Source organism: Sorex araneus, chromosome 3 (assembly GCF_027595985.1).
Source record: "Sorex araneus isolate mSorAra2 chromosome 3, mSorAra2.pri, whole genome shotgun sequence".
Taxonomy (NCBI): Eukaryota; Metazoa; Chordata; class Mammalia; order Eulipotyphla; family Soricidae; genus Sorex; species Sorex araneus.
Window position 1 is genome coordinate 74,367,151 of NC_073304.1, and position 20,791 is coordinate 74,387,941.

At 48.7% G+C, this 20,791-nt stretch overlaps 1 protein-coding gene across 1 annotated transcript; it reads left to right on the forward strand.

The window, feature by feature from the left end:
* Positions 1-5,213: 5,213 nt before the first annotated feature.
* On the forward strand, positions 5,214-18,538 carry HAUS4 (HAUS augmin like complex subunit 4). The gene is made up of 10 exons (XM_004609688.2): positions 5,214-5,371; positions 8,256-8,329; positions 12,197-12,339; positions 12,438-12,569; positions 12,827-12,961; positions 14,578-14,674; positions 16,328-16,473; positions 16,585-16,715; positions 17,663-17,731; positions 18,068-18,538. Exons 2-10 carry the CDS (start codon positions 8,275-8,277, stop codon positions 18,249-18,251), a joined length of 1,092 nt encoding a protein of 363 aa, XP_004609745.2. The 5' UTR covers positions 5,214-5,371; positions 8,256-8,274; the 3' UTR covers positions 18,252-18,538.
* The last annotated feature ends 2,253 nt before the right edge of the window (positions 18,539-20,791 follow it).

Consider the following 20,791-nt stretch of genomic DNA (forward strand, 5'->3'; position numbering starts at 1 on the left):
CCCTGGGCATGGAGCCAGGGAGTGTGACTGGGTGTAGCTCAGACAAGGAACATAAGACACTCTTAGGGGTCAGGCATATATTCACTATCCTGTTTTTTGAGGTGGCTTTACAGATGTCTGATTAATTTGAAACTCTGAATTGTACATATTATCTCTCTCTCTCTCTCTCTCTCTCTCTCTCTCTCTCTCTCTCTTTTTGCTTTTTGGGTCACACCTGGCGATGCACAGGGGTTATTCCTGGCTCTGCGCTCAGGAATTACTCCTGGCGGTGCTCAGGGGACCATATGGGATGCTGGGTCGGCCACGTGCAAGGCAAACGCCCTACCCGCTGTGCTATCGCCCCAGCCCCTCTCTTGTTTTTTTTTTTATCCTTACCCTGTAGTGCTCAGGGCTTACTCCTGGCTTGGTGCTTAGGGATCACTCTTGGTGGGACTTAGGGGACTCCTGGAATTGGGGTGCCTAGGACTTGCACATCTTAGGCAAGCACTTTACCCACTGTACTATTTCTCTGGCCCTGAATTGTTCGTTTATTTTGTTTTGAGGCCACACCCAGCCCTGCACTCAAGTGCACTCTTGGTGGAACTTGGGGGACCATATAAGGAGCTGGGGGATTAAACTCAGTTGGCTACATACAAGGAAAGTATCTAACCTATTTTACTATTGCTCCAGCCCCTGAGTTGAACTGTTTTTTCCTTTTTGTTTTTGTTTTTTTGGGCCACACCCAGTGATGCTTAGGGGTTACTCCTGGCTCTGCACTCAGGAATCACTCCTGGTGGACTCAGGGGACCATACAGGATGCTGGGGATTGAAACCTGTTCGACTGCATGCAAGGCAAGTGCCTAATCAGCTGTACTATGACTCCAGTCCCTGAATTGTATGTTTCAAATATGTCTTAATACACATGTCTTAATACACATATGTTTAGAAATAGAAGCTATATGCTTCCAATCCCAATCCCAGAGTGCTTCTCTCTTCATAGCTGACAGCTCACCATGTTGCAATCAGCTCATACTCCTAAGCCTGAAGCAATTGGTCTCTCTGTTCCTCCACTAGATTTAGCACACCCAATTCCTTCCAGCTGAAACATTCCACTTGCCTCTTTCCCTAGATTTTCCCTGCCCATGTTTAGTTCTCTGCAGGATAATTTTTTTTTTAAAGGAAGATTTAGTTTCATTTTGTTTTGTTTTGTTTTGGGTCCACACCCAGTAGTGCTCAGGCCTTACTCCTGGCTCTGCACTCAGGGGTCACTCCTGGTGGGCCCAGGGGACCAATGGGATTGCAGGGATTAAATATGGGGCTGGCTGTGTGCAAGGCAAGGCAAATGCCCTACCCCCTGTACTATCTCTTTTGGCCCTAATTTTTTTCTTAGGCCACACCTGGTGATGCTCAAGTGTTACTCCTGGCTCTGCACTCCAGAATTGTTCTGGCAGTGCTCAGAGGATCATATAAGATGCCAGGGCTCAAACCCATGTTGACCACTTGTTAGGGCTGGAGCGATAGCACAGGGAGCAGGGCATTTGCCTTGCATGCGGCTGACCCGGGTTCGATTCCCAGCATCCCATATGGTCCCCTGAGCACTGCCAGGGGTAATTCCTGAGTGCAGAGCCAGGAGTAATCCCTGTGCATTGCTGCCGCTGCCCTCCCCCACACTAAAATTTTTAACCCAGGGGAAAAAAAGGGAGGCAAAAGGTGATAAAAAGGAGAGGAGGGGGATGGAGTAATAGCACAGCAGGCAGGGCGTTTGCCTTGAACGCGGCCGACCCAGGTTCGATTCCCAGCATCAGATATGGTCCCTTGAGCACCGCCAGGAGTAACCCCTGTGTATCACGGGGTCTGACCCAAAAAGAAAAAAAAAAAGCAGAGGAGAAGAGAGAAAAAGAATGATTTCTAAGGCCTCTCTTGTAATTCTCTCTTGCAAGGACACCAGATGGTGTTTTATTGTAAAATCTTTTTTTTTCTAGCACTTTGCTGCAGTGTGTGTGTGTGTGTGTGTGTGTGTGTGTGTGTGTGTGTGTGTGTGGGGCCAGGGTGTGGGGAATGGCACACAAGGCAGTACTCAGAGCCACTCCCGGCTCTGCACTCAGGGGCTACTCCTGTCCACCCTCTGGGGTACCATATGCAGAACTGGGGTACCAATATCAAACTGGGGTCAGTTGTGTGCAAGGCAAATGCCACCTTAAATCTTGTACTGTTCTCTCAGCCTCTCTCAGCCTTGTTTACTCCTTTTTGTTTTTATTTTCTGGGTTGAACCCAGCAGCAGTTCTTACTCCTGCACTCAGAGGTCACTGTTAGTGGAGCTTGGGGGACCACATGAGGTGATGGGTACAGAACTCAAGTCAAATGTATAGCAAGCACCTTACCCACTATATTCTCCTTGGCCCTGTTTAATCCATTTTAAACAACACAATTTTTTTCTCCTTTTTTTGGTAGGGAGGGGTTTGAATCACACCCAGCGATGCTCAAGGGTTACTACTCCTGGCTCTGCACTCAGGAATAATTCCAGGCAGTGCTTGGGGGACCATATGGGATGCCAGATCAAACCTGGTGTCTGTGTGCAAGGCTAACAAAAGCCCTCCCCATTGTACTATCACTCCGACCCCAATTTTCTCTCCTTTGGGGTCCATCCAAATAAGACTTATTTCATTTATCTGTGTTTTCTGTGAATTCTTCCAGAAAACTCTATAGATCTCAAGTTTCTTTAGCATAATAATCTAAACTTTCTTTTATATATACTTTCTTGTTTATATGACTTACTTCTCATGTTCATGTCTTCTCAACTAGATTATGAAATTCTTCAGGACTGGGTCATCTTTATCTTTGTGTCTATCCAGAGATATTTAATAAGTACTTAATAAGTGTCAATTTAAAAACACCTCACTTTGATAGTCTTTCCAAAGTCCATTCTCAGCCATTATCTCATTTGATCATTACATCAACAAGGTGAGATTGGAGGAGCTAGAAATATGTTAATGCTTCCCTTTGACAGATAAGGGACCTGAAGCTCAAGGTCACAGTTTGTCTGAGACTGAGCAGGAACAGACAATTGCCTAGGAAGGTTGTCTCTAATCCACATTCTTCTTTCTTTCAGTGCCTCTTCTCCCTTATGCCTAGGCCCCCTTGAATCCACTTCCCCTGGGGCGGTTTAAAGCTGTTTAGTGAAAGCTTTGTAGTACCACAGTAGAAAACTTGACAAATCCGAGACAGAAAATTTCAGTAGATTTCTGATAAGCTCTGAGTCACCAAAGCATGCTTGCTATTTTGTTCCCAGTGCTGTTTGTTAGGGATATTATGCCTGGTATTTAATGATGCTGCACTACAGAACTGAGGAAGCATAAATGATTTTTAAAAGCCTTAAAAAATGACAGCACTTTCATTGTAAGCATGAAAGGTGGCAGCTGATGAGATGACCAGGGACATAAAATTTCTGCACTGGCTCACATTGAATTCTTCTCTATAATCTCTAGTTTGTGCTAAAGAAAAAGCTATTTTTCCAGCTCCCGGCGCACTTAGCTGTGAGGCTCCTTTCCTAACACCCCAGTTCTCTGACACAGATTTGATATTAGTGCATTGACTTAGCACAAGGCATCTTTATTTATTTATTTTGGTTTTTGGCTCACACTCAGTGGTGCTCAAGGGTAATTCCTGGCTCTGCACTCAGGGATCACTCCTGGGGGTGCTTAGGGAACCATATGGGATCCTAGGGATCAAACCCCGGTTGGCTACATGTAAGGCAAAGGCCTTAGCTGCGGTATTATCACTCTGGTCTCCCCATCAAGTATTTTTAAAAAATAATTTAGCTAACTAGATTCTAGTGAACATTTGGGGCGAGGTTTGGGTTATATCCAGTGAAGCTCAGGGATTACTTTTTTTACTTTCTTTCTTTTTGGGTCACACCTAGCGATGCTCAGGGGTTACTCCTGGCTGATGCACTCAGGAATTACTCCTGGAGGTGCTCGGGGGACCATATAGGATGCTGGGAATCGAGCCCAGGTCGGCTGCATGCAGGGGGACATAGGGATGCCAAACAGCTGCTTGCAAGGCAAAGTGCCTTCTCCACTGTACTATCTCTCTGGCCTGATTATAGAATTTTCAAGAGGACAGGAGTGGGGTTAAAACAGAGCTTTGAAAAAGGGGAAAGGAGTGAGAGATAGTAAAGCTGGTAAGGCCCTTGCCTTGCATGAGGCTGATGGGGGTTTGATCCTGGCACCCTATGTGGTCCCCTGAGCCCCACCAGGAGTAATCCCTAGCACCTCTACGTCTGGCCTCCCCAAAAAAGCTAGTTTACCACCTTGAAAGGAAGATTTGATGACTAGAACTAGGGCAAAAAAGATTGTACAAGGGTTTAGGGTGAAAACCAGAGCAAAGAGTCAGGAGTAGCCCCTAAACATCCTTCCCCCTAAATAAAACAACCCCAAAAGACTCTCCATGCAGTCTCCTGGCAGGGAGCCCCCTAGTCCATGGAGTCTGCAGCCCACACCGGATTAGAATACGGGTCAGAGAGTATAGACTTAGAAATCGGAGTAAGAATATAGGTCTGCAGGGCAAATGTGAGACATCCAGCTCCGTGGAGGTGAGCAGGTCATCCCAGCTAAAAACGTGTGGCACTGTCTGCAGGGTGCCTTTGGGCAGGGCTTTCTTGCCCGTCGGAGGAAGAGGCTCTTTCCCCTTCTTTCCTGCTTGCTAGGGCTTGTTCCTCAGATTCCACTGCGACGCCCTGGGCCCCAGCTCCAGATTGGCCGCGCAGACAAAATAGAGGTGAGGCTGCGCGGGGGCCGTGCCCTCTGGGACCACCGGGCAGGCAGGCTGGGCGGGGGAGCGCGGACGGCCACTGGCGCCGCAGGTTTTATACCTGGGAGCCACTTTTTGCCTTTGCGCCCCAGTTTTCCCACGCGGTGCAACAATGGGTAGGACAGTGACTTGGGCAAATAAAAACTTTCAGCACGGTGCCTGCCTCATCGGAGGCCCCCCAATTAAAAAATCGGGAATTATTTCCATTTTCCCAACGTTTTGCCATATTCCGCAACCCCCCACCCCCGTCCCTCCTCCCCGCAGCCGGGGACTCGGAATCTCCCGAAACGCGGGCGGCGAGGGGCGGGGCCCGCGTTCCCGCCTCTAGCTCGACCACGCCCCGGGAAAGCCACGCCCACCACCAAGACCACGCCCACTTCGGGACCACGCCCATCTTGACCACGCCCCTTCCCGCGCGTCCGCCGGGCGCCCAGGCCGGACCTTCCCGCGCGGTCCCGCCGCGTCTGTTTCCCCCCCGCCCCTTGCGGCGGGCCGGGTGAGACGTTCCGGAGCGCGGGCGCGACGGGGCCCCGGGTGCAGGCGCTGCCGGGCCGCCGTGCGCTCGTGTGTTGCGTGTGTGCAGGTTTGCTTCCGAGGGGGCGGCGGGCGGCGCGGCGCGGGGGAGGGGCGCGGGCGGGGGCCGGGCGGCCGCCCTCGCCCTTGGGGGATCCTTGGCCGCCGAGACTGAGGGGGAAGGCGGCGGCGCCGGGAGCCCGCTCCGCATTTTGATTCATCTCGGGCCCTGTCAGGGTCACATCTTGTGAAAATACCTGTAAAATCAATTTAACGTCCAGCGCAGCGTGTAAAGACAGCTCCGAGGAATTTAAAAGACGCCTGAGTCAGAACGTTTAAATGGTTGGGTCCCGCGTAGCCGCGTTTTAACACGTCTGAGTGCGGAGGGGGCAGAGCTGAGCTGGATTGCCACCCCGCTCACACTTTTGAAAAGGGTAAAGAGGAAAAAATAAAAAAGCACACGGCACCTTTCAAAAACCTAAACGTGCAGTTCGCCTGGAGAGTGACTTTTTTCTGAGACGCGGGTCGGTCCTCGTTTCCGTCTGCGAAATTTACCTGCCAGACTCACTTGCACGCTTAGACCCGTGATAAAGCGAACTGTAGAAAAAAAAACAAACCGGGCTGCGCTAAATGGTGCCTTGTGTTGACATGTCGATGGTGCTATTAATTCTTAATGCCTCGTCCAAGGCAAGAATCCTTATCTCAGTTTCGCAGGTAGCAAAATAAGTTTGGCACCAAAATAGCAAGTCCCTGGAATTCACACCCAAGGCCCTAGGAGATGATCAGCAAATCGAGTCCCGTGGTTCTGACTCCTCCACTCCGTCCCCTGTAGACCATGTTACAAAACAAATGAGTAGTTACTTTGATGTTACTCATCAAACGGAGGAGTGAACCAAATGTTCTGTGAACATGAATTGTTAAATCCTAATAACCTTCCTTGTCTGCTGGGCTCCTGGAGGCTCAGCTGCCCTTTGATAGACCTCACGAGAGGAGAGGGTGCCGCAGCATAGGTGGAAAATGATGTCAAGGGAGAATTTTTGTCTCTCCAGTCTGAGCTGGGCCCGTCTTTTACTGCCCCTTGGTGTTGATGTCATTCTGTGCTCTACACTGCGCTCTGTTCTGGCTGGAAACCCAGACAGCTCCAGCCGGGACTTCAGCGGTTTTAACTCCGTTAGGTTACTCTTCTGTCGCTAACCTCTGGGGCTCTTTCTGCCAGGTGCTCCTGACAAAATGCTGTTAGGTGAAAACCAGTCATTGTTGAAGTGTGGAATGATTTGTTACTCCTGAGGGAATGATTCTAGAGTTAATGATCAAAAACTACCAACAGGACTGGAGCAATAGCACAGCGGGTAGAACGTTTGCTTTGCACGTGGCCGACCTGGGTTCGATTCCCAGCATGCCATATGGTCCCCTGAGCACCCCCAGGAGTAATTCCCTGAGTGCACCTGAGCATCGCAGGGTGTGACCCAAAAAGAAAAAAAAACTACCAACAGATCTAAGATGAAAGGACAAGAAACACAAGAAGCGATTGGGGAATTTGATAGTTAAACTTTGGGGAGGGGTGCGGGGACAGATTTTCATTTTAACCCCCTTTCCCCAGTTCATTCATAACTGTGAAGCAACAGCTTGGTTTTTTTTTTTTTTTTTTGTTTGTTTTTTTTTGCTTTTTTTTTTTGGGTCACACCTGGCGATGCACAAGGGTCACTCCTGGCTCTGCACTCAGGAATTACCCCTGGCGGTGCTCAGGGGACCATATGGGATGCTGGGAATCGAACCCGGGTCGGCCGCGTGCAAGGCAAACGCCCTACCCGCTGTGCTATCACTCCAGCCCCGCAACAGCTTGGTTTTAACTTAGTTTATGCATGGGAGGAAGGGGGTAGGGGGTGGCAAGCAGTGTTCTGTTTAAATTAGTCACTTGTAAAATCCTGGTTCCCCCCCCAGGCAGCTTCATTTAATTTAATTAATTTATTTATTTTTTGCTTTTTGGGCCACACCCAGCGATGCTCAGGGGTTACTCCTGGCTCTGCACTCAGGAATTACTCCTGGCGGTGCTTGGGGGACCATATGGGATGCCGGGGATCGAACCCGGGTCGGCTGCATGCAAAGCAAACGCCCTACCTGCTGTGCTATCGCTCCGGCCCAGGCAGCTTCATTTTAGATATCTTGGAACAAGTGAAAACATTCATATGCTTGGAATGCAAAGTGTTTTGCCACTAGTAAGTCGACCCATAATACATGTATGAAAATCTAGGTGGGCAGAAAAGATAGTACAGTGAGGAGAGTGCTTATCTTGAACATGGCCAACCTAGAGTCAATCCCTGGCACCCCGTATGGTCCTCTGAGCCCTCCAGGTGTGATCCCAGAGCACAGATCCAGGGCCTAGCCCATAAACAAATGAAGATCTTACCCAACCCAGGATGTGTGACATATTTCCTTCCTGTAGGGGGAATAATGCCTGAGGTTTGTCCCCAGCTTGTAAACAACAGAAATATTTTTACTTAGGAGAAGAGGGAGGGCTCCTAAGCAGTGTTCAGAGGGCCTGGGGATCCTTCCCTCAAACCTGGCCAAATGGGCTGGATGGCTCATTGCTTGGTTTTGGGCCACACCAGGTGGTGCTCAGGGCTTACATCTGGCTCTGGCTCAAGAATTACTCCTGGTGGGATTCAGACTCAGGGAACCATATGGGGTGCCAGGTATTGAACCAAAGTTAGCTGCATGCAAGGCAAATAAGGGGCCTGGAGAGACAGTACAGTGGTTAGGGTGCTTGCCTTGCATGTGGCCAACCTTGGTTCTATCTCCAGCATCCCATATGGGTCCCCAAGCAGCATCAGGAGTTACTGCTATGGCTCAAAAAACAAAAAGAAAAAGCAAGGCAAATAACACCCTACTCGCTGTATTATTGCTCTGGTCCCAAAATGTTTCCATCATTTTGCTTTCTTTCATTTGGTCCACAGATAAGACTCAAGAAAATAAATGGCATCTGGGGATTTCTGCCTGCCTGGGGAAGGGATGGAAATACTTCAACAAGGTAAGGGTGGCTATTGGAAAGAGATCTGATGAAATCTAATCGGGATTCTAGCCTTCTATGATAAAAAAAGGATTGAGAACACTCACCGTGGGGCTGGAGCCATACTACAGTGGGAAGGGTATTTGCTTTGCATGTGGCCAACCCAGGCACAGTCCCCTGCACCCTGTATGGTCCGCTGAGCCCCTCTAGGAATGATCCATGAGCACCTTCAGGTGTGGCCTAAAAACAAAACAAAAAAATATTAGAATGTTCACTAGTGTGATTTTTCACAGAAGCTTTCTGGAGAATAGGTGAAAGGGTGTATATATGTGGAGTGTGTGTGTGTCTTATTAAAGAACAAACGCCAGGTATCACATGCAAGGCAAGTGCTCTACAGCTGAGCCACATCTCTGACCCAATGAAGTTTAATATTTTTTTGAGGAAAGCCCCCAAGTGCTGTCTGGAGGCCCGTGGGCCCCTTCTGGAGATTCTCGGCCAATTGGCTGGCACTTCAATCAAGGGTCCTTGGTTGCCGGGCTGCTCAGGCAGTGCCCAGATTACCTAGGCCACCTTCCATGATGCTCAGGAAGTTGTATGCAGGGCATGAAAATCATGTACCTTAACTTCTGTATTATCTCTCTGGCTCTATGTGAAGATTCTTTTTTTGGTGGGATGGGTTTAGGGACACATTTGATGGGGCTCAGGGGCCACTTCTGGCAGTGTTCAGGGTACTATATTTGGTGCCCCACATCGAATTGGTTGACTACATGCAAGGCAAGCACTTTAGCTGCTGTGCTATCTATCTGACTCTGTGTATGAAGTGTCTTAAGCACTCTTTCATTGGAAAAATAGCACAGACTTCTGTTTGGTATCTGTCTGTACACTGTGTACTGAAAACTCAAGAGATTCCCAGGCCTGAAGATAAGGGTAACCAGCATCCCCCACTGAAGGTTCCTGCTATCTTGTCTCCAAAATCTCAGCTCCTTCCATATCTTGAATACTTCCTTATCTTGAACTCTTTTCATACCAGAAACCCTTTCTGTATCTTGAATCATTCAAGAACTTGATCTTTTAGGACTGGGAATCTGGTTCAAGTGGTAGAGCACATGACTTGTATGTGAGGCCTTGGATTCAGTCTCTGGCATGCACCAAGAGTGGCCCCCACAGTAATTAAAGTGGGGGAGAAAATTATAGGCATCTCCTTTATTTTGGCCATTTCATACTGCTCCGTCAGCGTTAGGGACAAATAAAGCAGTATCTTTTTTCTATAAAAGGACTGTCTTGGGCACTGGAGATAGGGTAATAGCGCTCAAACACTTCTGAGGCATGGACCTCAATCAAACAAAACAAAAAGGACTTTTATCATAGTTTAACAAATGTAAATTTTTGTTTGTGTAGCGAAAGCAAGACCTCAGCCTAATAATGCACATAGAAAAAGAGATGAAAAGAAAGTTCCCCAAGTATATGAAATACCCAGAGAATCCCAGTTTGCCCTTACTTTTTTTAATGTATCTTCTGCATCAGCATGGGTTTACTTGATTCTGTTTATAATAAGGAGAATTTGGCTTATTCTGAAAAAAATTTCTTTCTTTCTTTTTTTTTTTTTTCTTTTTGGGTCACACCCAGCGATGCTCAGGGGTTACTCCTGGCTCTGCACTCAGGAATTACCCTTGGCGGTGCTCAGGGGACCATATGGGATGCTGGGAATAGAACCCGGGTCGGCCACGTGCAAGGCAAATGCCCTACCCGCTGTGCTATTGCTCCAGCCCCAAAATTTCTTTCTTTCTTTCTTTTTTTTTTCAGTGCTGGGGATGAAACCAGGTCTCGTGCTCATAAAGCGAGTTCACTGCTGAGCCACATCCCTGACCCTGGCCAGTTCATTTTGTTCTTACAGAATGAGAACATTTTGTTCTTCTGTTAGGGGTACACTTTCTCTGTGTATGCAACTAGAGAGTGCATCTGAAGTTGCCACTTTGTGTATGTTTTTCCCTCCTTCCCTCAGGAACTCTGGTATCTTATGATGATACTAAGGAGGCATTCTGGATACTGTGGTGATTCCTACTGAAGGGTTCCATTTTTTTGTTTATTTTGGGGTCCATACCCGGTGGTACTCAGGGTTTGCTCCTGGCTGTGGTCTCAGGAATCCCCCCGGTGGTGAACAGGGGACTGTATAGGATGCTGGGGACTGAACCAAGGTCAGCTGCATGCAAAGCAAACGCCCTGCCTGTTATACTGTTGCTTCAGCCTCATCCCATATTCTTTTCTTCTGGGCAGGGTTTCTAGCGGGGTTTCAGACCTGGCAGTGCAGAGGTAGAGCCCATCAGATCTGAGGTGAAGGGGTACTGGTGGCCATTAGGAGTGCACCCAGTGATGTCAGGACCACCAGGGCTGTACTAGGCAGTGTTGGAGTGGGGAAGGCATGTAGTGTGGTGCTGGGGATCAGAATTGGGAGCTTTGGGCAAGCTCATGTGCTCTTGGCCTATGTGTGTGTGTGTGTGTGTGTGTGATGGGAGGCCAGGAATTGAACCTGTGCTTCCTGCATGCAAAGCATACACTCATCCTATTGAGCTATCTCTCTATCCACCTCTTCCTTTTAATTTTTATTTATTTAGTTTTGGGGCCACACCCAGCAGTGCTCAGAGGTTACTCTTGGCTCTGCACTCAGGAATCACTCTTTTTTTTTTTTCTGCTTTTTGGGTCACACCCGGCAATGCACAGAGGTTACTCCTGGCTCTGCACTCAGGAATCACCCCTGGCGGTGCTCAGGGGACCATATGGGATGCTGGGAATCGAACCCGGGTCGGCCTTGTGCAAGGCAAACGCCCTACCCGCTGTGCTATTGCTCCAGCCCCACAGGAATCACTCTTGGCAGTGCTCTGGGGACCATATGCAGTGCCAGAGATAGAAATCGGTTGACTGCATGCAAGGCAAGCACTTTACCTTCTGTACTCTCTCCAGTCACTTTTGTTTGTTTTTTGTTTTGTTTTTTGAGTCATCTGCACTCAAGAATTACTCTTGGCTGTGCTCAGGGGACCATATGTGATGCCGGGTCAGCCACACACAAGGCAAACACCCTAACTATTGTACTATCACTCCGGCCCCCCAGTCAGCCACATATTTTTATTTATTTTTGTGGTTATATGTTATAACCTACTTCTCCCTCTGGGAAAAACTAGCAAGTTACTGAGAGTTTCCTCAGAAACTCTGGGAGAGCCTCGAAAGCTTCCCATGGTGTATTTATATGCCAAAGCCAGTAACAAGCTGGATCTCATTCCCCTGACCCTGAAAGAGCCTCCAATGCGGCATCGTTGGGAAGGCTGAGTAGAGAGAGGCTTCAAAAATCTCAGGGATAGCACGAAGGAGAGGTTACTGAGACCGCTCGAGAAATTCGACAATCAACGGGATTTCGTGATTCGTGTGCTGCTGGTGAATCAAACCTCACACATGCAAGGCATACATTCTACCACATCCCAGATCCTATAGCCTCTTCTGTAATACAGATACTCATTACTTTGAATATCAGCTATAGAGTTCATTTTTAAATATTAAAGATACATATTTTTCCAGTAGATTAAGCATCTCAACCAAAAACTTAAGGTTCTTTTGGAAATGTGAGGGTTAAAAGAAAAAAAAAAGCTTGGGGCTGGAGCGATAGCACAGCAGGTAGGGCATTTGCCTGCATGCGGCCGACCCGGGTTCAATTCCTAGCATCCCATATGGGCCTCTGAGCACCACCAGGGGTGATTCCTGAGTGCAGAGCCAGGAGTAACCCCTGTGCATTGCCAGGTGTGACCCAAAAAGAAAAAAAAAAAAAAAGCTCTGTTCTATAAAGTAAGGGTCCATACCTCCTTTTCCCTTTTTGTCCCCCATGGGGGATGTGCCCTCAAGTGTGCAGCAAACAGCTTCCTCCTTGTAACCTGAGTGAAGAGGACCTGTTACAGAACCCACACTTCAGCAAACTGCTGCTGGGGCTCTCACAGCACGTGGATGAGAGTGGCCTCAGCCTCACCCTCGCCAAGGAGCAGGCTCAGGTAAGGCCCTGGGGAGAGGGCTGGCACAGGCAGAAGGAGAATGAGAGCACGAGAGAGGGTGAGGTGAATTCTCCCCTGGGATTTGTTTTGTTTGCTAGGCATGGAAGGAACTTCGACTGCATAAGACGGCGTGGCTGCGGTCTGAGATTTTACAGAGAGTCGTTCAAGAGCTGCTGGTAGACTATTATGTGAAGTCACAAGACACACATTTTACTTCCGAGGACAGAAAGGTGAGGCCTCGTCAGGCCAGCTCTGATTCTCTGATCCAGGGGAATGGGCGCTTCAGTTCCGGTTATGGTCGTCCCAACCCAAGTCGTCGCGGAAGGCGGTGGTGGGTTGTCAGGGTTTGGGAGAGACTTGCCGGGAGAGGGCACTGACAGCTGAGAGGTCACCTGAAGGGGATGACATGGCTGAAGACACTGCGAATGTGTGAAGAATGGAGTGTGAGGAGTTGCATGGTGACCTCTGATTTTTTATTTTGTCTCAGTTTCATGAAGTCCTTGAGCAAAGGCTGCTTGTAACGGAACTGACCCGACTCCTAGACCCGAGCCAGGAGAAGGAGAGGCCGCCCCTGCTCGGATTGCAGAGAGCAGACCTGCTGGAGCTCACGCCCCCCTCAGAGGTGGGCCCGCCTGTGTGCGCTCATGTGTTTATGCATATGTGCGTAGATGAATCTGCCCATGTGTTGAGGCTTTTTTGGTTAAGCTTTGTTGCTTTTGTTTGCCTTGTCCTCAGCTGACCCAGGTTCAGTCCCTGGCACCACAGATCCCCTGAGCCCAGTTAGCCTGAAACCACCCCTGGCCCTGCCTCATTCCCCACATCCCCCCAAAAAAGCTTTATTGCTTTTGTAAAAATTATATGCATTTATGGTGTTTATACTCAAATTTACTACATACAGACATATTACCATATCCAGCTTGGAATAATGATACACACCCTCATAGTGTATAGAAAGGGTGATGTATTTTTGCTTAATACGCTTTGGACTTCTTTTTAAGTCAATAAACCTAAAATTAGAAGTTTTGGGGCTAGAGCAATAGCACAGCGGGTAGGGCATTTTGCCTTGCACGTGGCAGACCCAGGTTCGATTCCCAGCATCCCGTAAAGTTTCCAGAGCACCACCAGGGTGCTTCCTGAGTGTAGAGCCAGGAGTGACCCCTGTGCATCTCCGGGTGTGACTCAAAAAGAAAAACAAAATAATAGAATTAGATGATTTCTCCTAAAGCATTCGGTATTGAAACATCTTACTTTAAATCACCACTAGGATTCTATTATATGGACATGGTGTGATTCACTTACCCTTGTTGATATTAAGATTATTTAGGGGCTGGAGCTATTGCGTTTGCCTTGCATGCGGCTGACCCGGGTTCGATTCCAGCATCCCATATGTCCCCTGAGCACGGCCAGGGGTAATTCCTGAGTGCAGAGCCAGGAGTGACCCCTGAGTATCGCTGGGTGTGACCCAAAAAGCAAAATAAATAAATAAATAAATAAGATTATTTACACATTTTTACTGTTACAAACTACACTGAGGAGCTGGAGAGACAGTTCAAAGGGGCTGTTGTGTATTCTTTGCATGTAGAAGGCCGGGAGTCTGTCTCCTTTTCCTATCAGTTCCTCTTTGTCCCCTAAGCAATGAATGGGGAGTCGACCCTGAGTACTGCCAGGTATGGCCCTGAAACCCAAAATGAGAGAAGTAACACACACAGATAGTAGTATAATGTCATGTCCATCTTTGCTCTTTTATAATTAGTTCCAATGTTTGTTTGTTTGGTTGGTTTTTTTCTTTTTGGGTCACTCCTGGTGATGCTCAGAAGGTATTCCTGGCTCTGCACTCAAGAATCACTCCTGGCGGTGCTCAGGGCACCAAATGGGATGTGGGATTGAACCCAGTTGGCTGTGTGCAAGGCAAATGTCCTATCCACTGTACTATTGCTCTGGCCCCTGGGTGCATTTTCTTTGGCTATCACTGAAATTGTGGTCATCATGCATTCATTGACTATTTTCTGGTTCTTTATTCAGGGAAGAGGGGCATTTTGGCCACAACCCAGTAGTACTCAGGGGCAACTTTGGGCTCTTTGCTCATGCCTGGTGGGGTTCGGAGGATCTCAAGTAGTGCTGGGGACTAAACCAGGATCAGCATGTACAAGGCGAGCGCCTTAACCCCTGAACCATCTCTTGGCCCTGGATCTTCCTGTCCTAAGGGTTCGTTTGTATCTCTCTTGGCTGCGGCTGTAGAATTTCTCGTGGATGAGAGCTCAGCTTCTGCTTGAAGTGGAGGAACAGCTCAAGAAGAAATGCTTCACTTTGCTCTGCTACCACAACCCCAGTGCAGGTGAGGGCAGCTCTCGAGGTCTTTTATTCGCAGCTGACCTACTGTGTGCCCAGCCTGTTCTGAGAAAAAAGTACTTTGAGTTTTATTTTATTTTATTTTATTTATTTTTTTCATTTTTGGGCCACACCCTGCTGTGCTCAGAATTTACTCCTGCTTCTGCACTCAGGAATTACTCCTGGTGTTGCTTGGGGGACCATATGGGCTGCCAGGGATTGAACCTGGGTTGGCCACATGCAAGGTAAGTGCCCTACCCGCTGTACTATCATTCCAGCCCCAAAGAATTTGGATTTTTAGATTTGGAGCCAAAGCTGGAGAGCCTGAGTGATGCGATGCTCTTTGTTTCCTTGCTGGCAGGAAAAAAGCAGTGAATTTCGTCAGGATGCTTTAATCAGCGGGGTACCAGGTGGGATTGTCCCGTTGCTGCAGGGAAGGATAAGGTTGTCTCAGGAGAGTCAGATGGAATAGTGAAGAGTTTAGGCTAATAGAATCCCACTTATCTTTATTCCCGTGATTTAATAATGAAGGACCAGGCTTGCTCTTCAAGCCTGTGTTCTTTCTTAAACACGTATCTCGCCTGTTTGTCTCTGTCTCTTTGCTTTTTTTTTTTTTTCCACTCTGGAGAAGCCTATGCTGTCTTGTGAACAGGAATTCCCTCTCTTTCTCTCCTCTCACTCTTTTTGGTTTGGTTTTGGGCTGCACCCAGTGCTGTTCAGGGGTTATTCCTGGCTCTGCACCCAGGATCACTCCTGGTGGTGCTCAGGGGACCATATATGGGATACTGGGAGATCCAACCCACGTTGGCCAAATACAAGGCAAGTACTTTACCTGTTGTTCAATCTCTCCGGCCTTCCTTCCTTCCTTCCTTCCTTCCTTCCTTCCTTCCTTCCTTCCTTCCTTCCTTCCTTCCTTCCTTCCTTCCTTCCTTCCTTCCTTCCTTCCTTCCTTCCTTCCTTCCTTCCTTCCTTCCTTCCTCTCCTTCCTCTCCTTCCTTCCTTCCTTCCTTCCTTCCTTCCTTCCTTCCTTCCTTCCTTCCTTCCTTCCTTCCTTCCTTCTTTCCTTCCTTTCCCCGGCAATGCTTGGGGGTTTCTTCAGGCTCTGCACTCAGGAATTACTCCTGGCGGTGCTCAGGGGACCCTATGGGCTGCTGGAATTCAAACCCGGGTTGGCTGTATCCAAGGCAAACACCCTACCCGCTGTGCTATCACTCCAGCCCCTCTCTCACATCTTTCTAAGCAAGTTTCCTTTAATGAAGCTATTTTGCTTTGGTGACCAGAGCGATAGTACAGCTGGTAGGGTGCTTTCCTCGCACGTGACCCACTAGGTTCGATCCCTGGCATTCCATATGGTCCCTCAAGCACTGCCAGGAGTAATTCCGGAGTGCAGAGCTAGGAATAACCCCTAAGCATTGCCGGGTTTGACCCAGAAAGAAAAAAAAAAGTAAGATCTTGCTTCACTTTAATAATATAATTTATAAACACATTAAAGAGCAAAATGGAATTCAAGGTAAGAGTGAAGAGGACTTCGTTATGAGAATTGGGCCATCTCTGACAAGCTGTAGGCAGGAAACCTGGCAGAAGACAGAATCCCCTCAGCTCCACGCTGGCTAGGGGCACTGACGGGCTCTTTGGTCCAGTGTTCTGTGTCTTTGCCCAGATTCAGACAGTGAGACGCTGAAGGCAGCCAAGGTGTGGAAGCTGGCCGAGGTCCTGGCAGGTGAGAAGCAGCAGTACGAGGACGGGCGGAGCCAGCAGCAGGAGCTGCAGGTGCTGCTGGAGAAGAGGAGTGCTGCCTACTCGCAGGTGTGCCAGGCAGGGGCGCCTGGGGAGGGCCTGGGTTTTGGATCTGCCTGGCCCTCTTTGCCGTTGTTCACCCCATCTTCCTGTGCTCTTCTCCGCTTGGGGCTGCCCCAGGTGCTTCTCCGCTGCCTGGCCTTGCTGCAGAGGCTACTTCAGGAGCACCGGCTACAGGCGCAGTCTGAGCTAGACCGTGTCAACGCCCAGTACCTGGAGATCAAGTGCAGTGCCATGGTGCTCAAGCTGAGGTGAGCGCTGACTTCTGGACCCAAGGGACGCTATCTCATGTCTCACGTAGATCTAACTCCCCTCCGAAGACTCCCCCCTCCCCCCGCCCCGCCATTGCCTCATTTGATGGGGGGGGTCTTTGGTTTGAGAGCCTCATGTGGCAGTGCACTGGGGCAGTCTGTGCAGGGGACTGACCCTGAGGCTCCCTGTGTATTCAAGCCCTCCGAGCCGGGTTCCACATTCTAGCCCGGGAGCCCCCTTCCCACCTTCCCACCTTCTTTCTCTCCATCTGCCAGGTCCTTATGGGTGTTCAGTAAAGGTCATGTAGCAGTATGGCCTTTAGATCATTCAGAAAGCCTTCAGGGTCTTTTATTTTACCTTTTTTTAAAAAAAAAATGTTTTTCTAATGCTGGGGATCAGATCTAGGGCCTTACACATGCAAGGCATGTGCTGTAGTGTTGAGCTCCATCCCACTCAATATTTACTTAAATGGTTTGGAGATACATCAAGTAGTGCTTGGGGGCTACTTGCTGCTCGGTGCTTCAGGGTTGCTTCTGGCAGTGCTTGGGGGACCATGTGGTACCCAGGATCAAACCGGGGGCTCCTGTGTGCAAAATGTGCACTCAGCCGAGGAGCTATGTCTTACCCCTATTTATTTTATATAGAGTCCACCCCCAGAGGTGCTTGGCAGCTACCAGGGTCACATCTGGCCATGCTTGGAGGTGGGGCTGGGGACATTGTGCTTGGGACTGAGCCTGCTAGACATACTTTCTGCCACTTGAGCTAACTTTCTCTTCCTGGATATTTCATTCAGAGCCTCCAGAAATAGCGATTTTTCAAGGGTCAGCATGGTCATGTTTCTTCTCCCCAAAGTAGTGTCCACCCTGATGTGGGCAGGCACAGTGCCTCAATACTAACTGCTTCTATGGAGATTCTCAGCTGGACATTTCCTTCTTCTCTCTGTCAGGATGGAGATGCTAAAGATTTTGTCTGACACTTACACTGCTGAGAAAGTGGAAGTTCATCGTCTCATTAGGTGAGAATTGTGAAGCCTGGTACAATTATTCCAAGCCAGTTCCTGTGCTCTGCAGACTGGCCCCCTTTTTTTTTTCCAGGTAGTGGGGAGGGCGGGAGGCACACCCATGGTGCTCAGGGCTTACTCCTGGCTCTGCACTCAGGGATCACTCCTGGTGAGCTCGGGGAACCATATTGGGTGCCAGGGACCAAACCCGAGGTGCTCACATGCAAAGCAGGTGCTCTCTCCGCTGTACTATTGCTGCATCTCCCGACTGGCTCAGTTTAACACGTTCCTCTTCTCTGCTTGGGGAGGAGCCAGATCCTCATGGTAGACCTTCTGTGCCTGGGCTTTTAGGGACCGTTTGGAGGGGGCCATTTGCCTACAGGAGCAGGACATGGAGAAGTCCCGACAGGTCCTGAACACCTATGAGGTCCTTGGGGAGGAGTTTGACAGGCTGGTGAAAGAGTACACACAGCTCAAGCAGACAACGGAGAACAGGCGCTGGGCACTTCAGGAGTTCAACAGGGCCTGCCGCTGAGCACGGAGCAGCCAGGGGAGGCACCTGTTCCTCTTCCTGTAACGGGACCACCTCTGTCTGAGGCCACCTTCACTGGAGAACGTGTGGGCGGCCGTGTATGAAACGCGGCAAGCGTTTAGTACCTTCTTGATTTTTCTTCAATTTTCACAGTGAACTAAAATTTGCTTTTTCTCTTCTGAACAATACAGCCAGATGATGTAGTTTTATATGGAACAAATTGTCAGTGGTTGCCCCGTCATAGTCGATTATTTCTCGGATAAAGAATAAAATGATGTTTCTGTGTCTTATCATTTTAGTTTTGTGTTTTTTTTTTTTTAGCACACCCAGTGGTGCCCCGGGCTTACTCCTGGCTCTGCACACAGGGATCCCTTCTGGTGGGTCTCGGGGGACCAAATGGAATGCCAGGGATCAAACCTGGGTTAGTCATGTGAAAGGCAAGCACCCTGCCTGCTGCACTATTGCTCTAGCCCTTGTCATTTTCCTTTCACTGGTGACAGAGAAAGAACATTGAAAGCTCTGTGGGTAAGGAGGAGGATTGAGTGGCTGCAGAGAGACAGAGCTGTAATGCTCGTGCCAAGGGTTGAGGTAGAAGTACCGGCCTGCATACTTGGGGACTCAGGAATCTTAAAGGGTAGAAGTGGATGCAGTCTGTGCCGTCTGGACTTGCTTTGGAAAAAGTCCTCCCCAGATGAGAAGTAGAAACTAAGGGCAGAGGCGGCTGTTGTGCCACTGTGCTGTCAGTGGGGCAGTTATGACAATGGAGCTTGGCACTCGGCTCTATTTCAGGACCAACACAAGCCACTTGTACTCCTGATTGCCCCGGTGGGGCTTTAGGGTGCCTTTGTCTGAAAGCAGTGGGTGAGAGGGGATGGCGCAGAGGAGCCGAGTTCCACTGTCTACTCGTTTAGAAAGAGGCAGGACCCTGGCTGGTGTCAGTGAGGGACTCAGTGAGGGCCTGGGGTGTGGAAGCAAAACACCGCCACTCTTAGTTAAGAGGGACTTGCTCCACTGTCCAGACACCTTCCAAGAAGACGAACTTTAAGCTTTCTTCTGCTGAGATGAAATAATGATGGTCTCAGATTAATTACTAGGGAAAATTAGCATTGGCCCACACAAAATGAACCAATAATGAATAGTGTTTGTTTATGGAAATATTCAGCAGTACTGCTTAATTTTATAGTTTTGTTTTTTTTTTTAAATCTACAAATGTTCTGGGGAAAGTTTTCCAAAGTTACGGAAAAGTTAATAGCACCACAAGCCCCAGTGTGCTTGTAACCTTAGATTGAACAATTAGTATAATTTTGCTTTTTTCTCTCTTCTTACTTTTCCCCTCTGTTATAGATGCAGTAATAAAAACTTTTTTTTTTGAGGGGGGGAATATATCTAGCAGTGCTCAGGAATTACTCCTGTCTCTGCACTCAGGGATCACTCCTGATGGACTTGGAGGACCATGTAAGGTGCCAGGGGTCAAACCCAGGAGTGCCTTGTACAATGCAAGTGCCCTACCTGCTGTACTATCTCTCCAGCCCCTGAACCATTTACTTATTTATGGGTTTTGGGCCACACTCAAAAATGCTCAGCCAGGGGCTGGAGCGATAGCACAGCCGGTATGGCGTTTGCCTTGCATGCGGCCGACCCGGGTTCTAATCCCAGCACCCCATATGGTCCCCTGAGCACCGCCAGGGGTAATTCCTGAGTGAAGAGCCAGGAGTAACCCCTGTGCATTGCCAGGTGTGACCCAAAAAGCAAAAAAAAAAAAAAAAAAAATGCTCAGCCACACCCAGCAATGCTCAGGTGTGATTCCTGGCTCTTCTTCACTCATGAATTACTCCAGGAAGTGTTCAAATATCAGGGAACCATATGGAATGCCTGGGGTCCAACCCTAATTGGTCGTTTGCAAATGCCTTACCTGCTTTACAATCTCTGCAGTCCCTGAACCGTGAATTTGTTAAAAATTATGTTTATGTAACGTTTTCAACATTGGGGATTGAACTCAGGTCTCTTCCACTCAAGACATGCACTTTACCACTGAGTCACATCCTCAGTCCCTGAATCTTTTTTTTTTTTTTGTGGCAGGGAAAGAGGGACAGGGGGTCCATACACAGCTGTGCTCAGGGCTTACTCTTGGCTCTGTGCTCCAGAATCACTCCTAATGGGGCTTGGGGAACCATATGTGCTCAGGGCTTGGTCAAACCAGGCTCAGCTGCATGTAAGACAAGCACCTTAACCCTTTTACTATCTCTCCAGCTCTGGCTTCTGATCTTTAATACATTTGAATTAATGTTTGTATGTAGGACTGAAGTGTGACCCAGATTCATCTTTTGGAGGGGCTGGCTTCCCAAGCAGGGCTCTAAGGTCCAGGGACCACTCTCAGTAATGTTCCCAGGGCTGTTTGTTTTTTTTTTGTTTTTTTTTTTTTTTGGTTTTTGGGTCACACCCGGCGATGCACAGGGGTTACTCCTGGCTCTGCACTCAGGAATTACTCCTGGCGTTGCTCAGGGGACCATATGGGATGCTGGGATTTGAACCCGGGTCGGCCG

What these genes read in the sequence shown, in the direction of transcription:
- HAUS4 (XM_004609688.2), top strand. Translation starts at nt 8,275, where the DNA reads ATGGCATCTGGGGATTTCTGCCTGCCTGGGGAAGGGATGGAAATACTT. An exon ending in AGCTCACGCCCCCCTCAGAG is followed by an intron (nt 12,962 to 14,577) that starts GTGGGCCCGCCT and finishes CTGCGGCTGTAG; the next exon opens with AATTTCTCGTGGATGAGAGC. An exon ending in GAAGTTCATCGTCTCATTAG is followed by an intron (nt 17,732 to 18,067) that starts GTGAGAATTGTG and finishes CTGGGCTTTTAG; the next exon opens with GGACCGTTTGGAGGGGGCCA.